The following is a 6,938-nucleotide window of genomic DNA, read 5'->3' on the forward strand; positions in this document are numbered from 1 at the left end:
TGAATTCCAAGGCTAGCAGATCTGTCCTGGGAGGGAAAGAGAGGCTCCTGACTCCAGGTAGCTGAGACCTCACTTTCACAGTTCATGGAAGATGACGGCCCTCGTGTTAGCCCCTGGCGTGGTACCAGGAGAGCAGTCTGTTACTGCCCGGGTCTGCCTGGTCGCCAGCACTGCTTTCCCAGCTCCCCCATGTGTTTCTCTACAAGATGCAAACCTCAACCCTGTGAAACAGGAACTATGATGAAACACCTCTGGAAAAAGTCTATCCTCTGGCCTCTTTCCTGAGCTCAATAATGTTTAATTTTAAAAAGGGAGGGAGGAAGGAACGTTTAAAGAAAAGCCTGGGTGATATTTTTCCAGTGCACCTGGTTCTCACAAATGACCTTGGTTAAAATTCACCACCAGCAACTGTGCCAAAACATCTAGATTTAATTTTGGCTGTCACGCTTCTTCATTTTGATGAGAAGGTTCCAATTCCCTTTACTTTTTAAAACGAACTTGAAGACAGATGTGTTTGGCCAACAGCACGCTGAAGTAAAAAGCCTGTCCGGCTTCGTCTCTCCTTTCTTGTCACTACACATCTCAACCAGTCGCCCAGCAGTTGCACCCAAAATCAGAGTCAAGGACTAGCGCCTCTGCACCTGAGAATTGATTCAGAAGCTCCCCTTGGAGATTACCTGCCCAATGAGCTGTTTGCCTAATAAGGTCTTAAATTTCAGCCTCCTAAAGTGCAACCTCAGGCATGAGCCAGGCTGTGGAAATGGCAAAGTGCTCTTAGAAGACAGCTCCTCCCTAGTGGAGCCCGAGACCAGCCGAGCGCACGCTCTCCCTCCCAGCTCCATCCATCCGTCAGTGTTCGCTGCTGCTGCTGCTGTAAGTCAACAGGACAGGGCAGACAGCTGTCACAGATGAAGCAGGGACAAGGAAAAGAGCTTAATGAAATTTTATTTTGAAAATATGGCAAGAGTCTAAGGCACTTCAAACATTTAAATACATACAGGACGAAAGTAGATGTGACATGGTATAAAGGAATCCATAAATACAAAGAGAACTACACTGTTTCTCTAGAGGCAAATATATAGCCGATTCCTCTAACGCAATTCAACCTTTATCATTACAGACTGGGCTGTGCAATTATTAATAAAAATATGGTAACGTTACATGTAGTTCTTCGTGTCTTTAATTACTGTGGAATATAAAAATTGAAAATACTGTGTCAATTTCATATAGATACCTTTTATATAAAAAGTCATATAATACATCCACCTTGATAAAACCAACTGAAAATATTTCCTTTGTTAAGTTTTATACTTTTAGAGAGTTCCATCTTCTATTTTTAAACCAGAAACTTGCAGCCCAGGCCCAAGTTGCTGATGATCAAGGTCACCTCAACTTCCTTACTTTAAAATAATAAAGACAAAGAAAAATCAACACCACCATCCTGGAATGGAATTTTGGAAGAGCATTCCAATGGTTCCACATTTAATAAATATAAATACAGGGATACTTCAACAAGTTCGCGGAAAAACAGAACTAAAAGATAATACAAATCTTTCCATGGACTTTTTGAAGTACCCTCATATTTGTGGAAAATTTAAAAAACCCAATGCCAGTTAGAACCTGACACTTCTTTGTGATGGGAGTGGTGAAGACAGGAAAAGGTCAGGTTACAGTTTCCTACAACTGCACATAACAGAGCAGAGATTTGGCAGCCACAGAGACGGGTTAAAGTGTGTCCTACACAGACAGAAGATGGCAGACACTTGCCCAGGTCGGCAGTCTCCTGCTGGCTCCACTCCCACTGTGAAAGCTTCAGCCTTGAGCCCGTGGCATTATACTTCTGTTTGCTGGTGAGCCCAGGCACAATACATATACATTCAGCATCTGTCACCCCATCAGGAACAATTAGCAGCTTAATGGTGGCATGTACATGCAGCGCTATTTGCACATAATCAATCAAATGAACCTCGGTGGGTGGGAACAGGTGACGTCTTCCTTCCAAGCCTAGGCGTGCCCTAGAGACCAGGAAAGGAAGAAAAATGGGTGTTAAAAGTGACCATAGGGCCGGCCTGGTGGCGCACTGCTGTAGTGCGCCGCTTGGGAAGTGCGGTGGCGCTCCCGCCGAGGGTTCGGATCCCACATACAGACCGGCCGCTCACTGGCTGAGCGAGGGGCGGGAGCAACACCGAGGGTTGCGATCCGATGCCGGTCACGAAAAAAGACAAAAAAGGAAAAAAAAAATGTGAAAGCTTAAAGAAAAAGTCCTTATGCCTCAATTCCATGGAAAGAAGTGTCTACCACTTGAGCTGTCTTATGTAATAATTCAATGTACAAATTCAAAGAGATACAGACTGAAGGAAAATAAAAGAATAGCAGCAGTAGGAGTTAGTGCAGAGAGGATGAGTTAGCATAGAATGCTTTAAACTGTCATTGAGTAATCGCAGGAAGGTCCTAGGCACTCTTGCAGCCATAACACTTTTAGAGAGATACATTATGACCGAAGACCATACCCCGTCATTGTGGAGCAATCCAGCACACAACCAAGGTGAAGGGAGGCTCTGCTCAGTAGAAAAGGCTGAAGACAGACTCTCGGCCTCTGCTCAACATCAGCTCTCCAGGCCTTCGGCGTGGGACAGAAATGATGAATTCTTAAGCTCCAGACTAAAACTTCCACTTTCAGAATCAACATAAAACCTGCGTCGCCTGTCAGGGCCTCTGCTCAACATCAGCTCTCCTGGCCTTCGGGGTGGGACAGAAATGATGAACTCTTAAGCTCCAGACTAAAACTTCCACTTTCAGAATCAACATAAAACCTGCGTCGCCTGTCAATTCCCTGAGGAAGGGGGTCTGCCAGTCTGGTGGATTTCAGCCTATTTACAAATGCCAAATGCACAACACTGACCGGAGACTGGGCTTTTGCGAAGTTGACATGGGCGTACAGAAGAACGGCGATGTCCTTGTGTCCTGCCTCCAGGGCTATCGAGAGCGCGGTGCTGCCATCCTTAAGGGGAGATGGAAAGAATAAGCCAGGTTGGGTTTCTTAAACTTCCAGACAGCCAAAAGGCAAAAAAAGAACACCCCCCAGTATTTTGCTAAGGTTCCCCAAATATAGTTCAGTCATTTACGAAACTGTTCTGGCCTGAGGATGTGAAGATCAGTAAGGCAAGCCTGCCGCCTCAAGGAATTCACAGCCCAGAGAACTACCCCTCTCCCTGTCTCTGCCTCACAGTATGTGGCATGGTGGTCTGTACACTGCGCCTCCTCAAAAAATGCAGGCCCCCATGAAGACCTCTTATTCAACCATTCTGCCCACCAGACGAGGGCAGCAGGAGAAGGCAGGGGAAGAAACATAGTTTGGTTCCTTTTTTCTCTTATAATTACAAGTGACCAGACAAGTGTCGTGGTGTGTGTTTTGAGGCCCTGCAATTTGCCAAAACCTCTTAACTTTCCTCTTGGGGAGGAAACTGTGATCCTGAAGCCCAAACCACCTCTGTTTAATGCTACAACTAACATCTTCGTGTAAGCATTGATCCTGGAGGCTTGCATATATGTATCTTAGGGAAATATAAGGGGAAATATTACCTATGGGACAAAAAACTTCAGTTAATTGCTTGATTGTCATTAAATTGCAGGGATTTAGGCTGATACAAAGGAACATCAAAGCAAAGAGCAGCACAACTTATTTTCTGTCTAGTCTTAAAGTAAGGATTCCCCTCTGCTCCTTAGTAGCAGGAAACAATGTGAATTTATGTGGTTTGAATCTCATGGTCGTTCCCTCCCATGCTGAGAATTCTGGTAGCTGCTTTTCTTCCAGAGGCCAGGTGCATGTTCTCCTACTCCTTTAAGGATAAGGAAGCAGGCAATTAGCTGAGGTGGCCAGGACTTTGGGAAGTCACTGTGGCCCTGTGGCCTCTTACTACTCTATCTACAAGGTATTCTAAGCTGAAAGAGAGTACAATTAAAAGCAAACAAACAAAACCCCAAACACATCGAACATAAACCGTTCTTGAGGAAAGGTAAGTTGGATACTCTCCCTCCATCAAGAGTCAAGGGACATTAAGGGAGTTGAACAATGGGGCTTGCTTGCCGTCCTGTGGAGGTAGTTGACCGCAGAAGCTAGTCAGCCCTTGAAGCATGCAAAGACCTCCACTGGTTTGTTCCTCCTACTGGCCTGGGCCCAGATGGATCTGAAGTTTAATGCAAAGGAAGACGTTTTCCTTCTAACTTTTTGGTGTTTTGAGCTAAGCAAAGTGCTGGTCCAAACCTGTGCTCCCCAGAGGTAAACTTTCAAACACAGAACCAACCCAGTCCATCCTTTGTGACCCTTGAAGTGTTTCACTATCAAAATGCTAGGGCCTGTGCCTTCCCCTCTCGGTAATCCTCCCCCTTGGCTGGAGACCCCAGAAGGATCCCCTTTCTGTAGAAGGTTTCCCAGTCAAGGTGTGGTCTGGGAATGGGGACAGCTTGGGAACTGGGTGAGGAGATTAGAGTGATGGTGACGGGAACAGATGGAGCAGATGAGGAAAACGTGCTTAAAGAAGCCAAGATGGCCTGGATCCCCAGGCTGAGGAAATGTCACAGTCACTCACTGGGACAGGCCATAATGGATCACCTGCCTTCACTTCATCTGGGTGAGAAAGCGTTTCACTATAATGGGACTAATTTCAGCCACCTAATAACCTCAGCTTCTAATGACTCATAATCTGGATTTCCAGATAGACCGGTGACCCGGCCCTCTCTTCCTAGTGGATTTATTAGGAGTGGCCTACACTGAATTTGATTCTGTGGCATAAGCCTGTTTATTGCCCTGTAGTGCAGTGGTTCTCAAACATGCCCATTTAGTCACCCTCTTCCTTTTGTGAATTTTGGGGTGGTGTCTATTTATCTTTCTGCCTTTGGCTTTAGTCACATATTAGCTTGCACATAGTACATGCTGCCAAGCTGGGCTGTGAAGGGAGGCGGCCTAGATGGCAATGCCAATTCATGAGGAGAATAAAGGAGGATTTGCTCTCTCCCTCTTGCCTAACAGCACTCAGAGGCTCCCTCCCTGAGCCCCTAGGCCCCTGGCCCGGAGGCCAATGGAGACAGCTTACGTTGTCCTCCAGATGGCCGTTGCAGCCTGGCTGGGCCAGCAGCAGCTTGACGATCTCCACGTGGCCGTGCTCGCTGGCACACATCAGGGCCGTGGAGCCCTCGTCGTCCTGGATGTTGACGTCAGCCCCACAGGCCAGCAGGCCCTTCACCATGTCTATGCGTCCGTGGCTGACAGCCAGCATGAGGGCCGTCTGCCCCGCCTGGGGAAGAAATGACAGCAGACTTCAGGAGTGCATACCCCGCTGGTGGGGGTGGCCCGGAGTGGGGCTATGCTGGGGGAAAGGAAGGAGTGTGGTGCCAGAAGGGAAAAAGGGGACTTGGAATGACTTGGGGCAGATGGTGGCAGGCCTGGGAAGCTAGTTTCTTGTGAGTTGAGTTGAGGAAGATCATAAGGTAAGGAGTCAAGTTTTCACTTTAGCTTGGAGGACCTGTCTCATCAACAGGGTGCTGGAGAGTTCAGAAGATGTTTAAAAGTCAAGCTGTGAACTTGGAACACTCTGTACCTGGCATGAAGACCCTACAACCCAGAGACAGTCAGGAAGCAGTAGTCACCCCCCAGGTGTATGATGGGACCCCAGTCGCTGATATGCAGGCAGCCTTACATGGTTTCCCTGCAAAGTCTGCAAGCAGAGGCAAGGCAAGGCAAGGCAGAGGGAGCATTTCCAATGTAAAATTTAGGCCCACATTTCACTGGTGCATTTGGTCGGCAAGGACCCAGGCAGTGCCTGGACACAGGTGGGCCATCGAGAAAGTGCGCCACAGTGGGAGGCACAATGTCAATGCCGGCTCCACCCCAGGGGTCCTGGTAGGCCCGTCTGCTGCAAGCAGTGCCTGGACACAGGTGGGCCATCGAGAAAGTGCGCCACGGTGGGAGGCACAATGTCAATGCCGGCTCCACCCCAGGGGTCCTGGTAGGCCCGTCTGCTGCAGGCGGTCTGAGCCACGTTAGGGAGCATGGGAAGCAAGCGCACTGACCTGGCTGGCTTTGGCATTCACGTCCCCGCAGCCGAAGAGTTCTTCCACGACCCGCATGTCCTTCTCTGCCTCCACAGCAGCGAGAGCTGCCAGCATGATGGGGGTATAGCCTGCCTTGTTCTGGTGATCGACGTTACACACATCTGCAAAGAAATGAGCCTCCTCAGAGAGAAGCCATCCCCTGACAGCAGCAGTTGTGCGTGGGAACGGAAGGAACGGTGTTCAGAAGAGCCCAGTGAAATGGCATCAGGGGGTCAGAGACCAAGAGTGACTCGGAAGGAAATGTGAGAGATGTGTTTATGTCAAACAAACAAACAAAAAACATTTCTATTTCATGAGGCCTAAAGCAAAAGAAATGATAGCGAGCTTCTACAGCAGGTCTTGTTTGCAACTGGTGGTTGAACTGCAAAAGCCTGGAGGTCTGTGAGGTTTTTCTCAGTAATGGTTGCTTTGGAGAATAAACAGTAACGTGGGGTCTAGACATTCAGCTGTGTTTAGGAAACCACTGTTTTGGAGTGAAGCAGGCAGTGAGGACCACAAATAAAAGAAGGTTTGTAAAGGCTTGGGTATGGAACAGGAAACATGGCGTTACCCACTTATCGAAACCCTACTCATTCTTCTTTTTTTTTTTAAAGATGACCGATAAGGGGATCTTAACCATTGACTTGGTGTTGTCAGCACCACACTCACCCGGTGAGCTAACCGGCCATCCCTATATGGGATCCGAACCCGTGGCCTTGGTGTTATCAGCACCGCACTCTCCCGAGTGAGCCACAGGCCGGCCCGAAACCCTACTCATTCTGAGACCCTGAATTTACTGCTGCTCTGACATGTTTGGGTTCTTAAAAGCAGAATCCCAATCACATAAC

The 6,938-nt window shown here is 48.1% G+C and overlaps 1 protein-coding gene across 1 annotated transcript; it reads right to left on the reverse strand.

The window, feature by feature from the left end:
* Nucleotides 1-927: 927 nt before the first annotated feature.
* LOC103581786 (KN motif and ankyrin repeat domain-containing protein 1-like) lies at nt 928-6,282 on the reverse strand (the record flags this gene model as incomplete). Its single annotated transcript, XM_008563537.1, has 4 exons — nt 928-2,015; nt 2,903-3,001; nt 5,094-5,294; nt 6,070-6,282. Coding segments are annotated over 4 exons (576 nt in total), but the record flags the coding sequence as incomplete, so codon positions are not given.
* Between the last annotated feature and the right edge of the window lie 656 nt (nt 6,283-6,938).

Source organism: Galeopterus variegatus, unplaced genomic scaffold (assembly GCF_000696425.1).
Source record: "Galeopterus variegatus unplaced genomic scaffold, G_variegatus-3.0.2 Scaffold13934, whole genome shotgun sequence".
In the NCBI taxonomy this organism is placed as follows: Eukaryota; Metazoa; Chordata; class Mammalia; order Dermoptera; family Cynocephalidae; genus Galeopterus; species Galeopterus variegatus.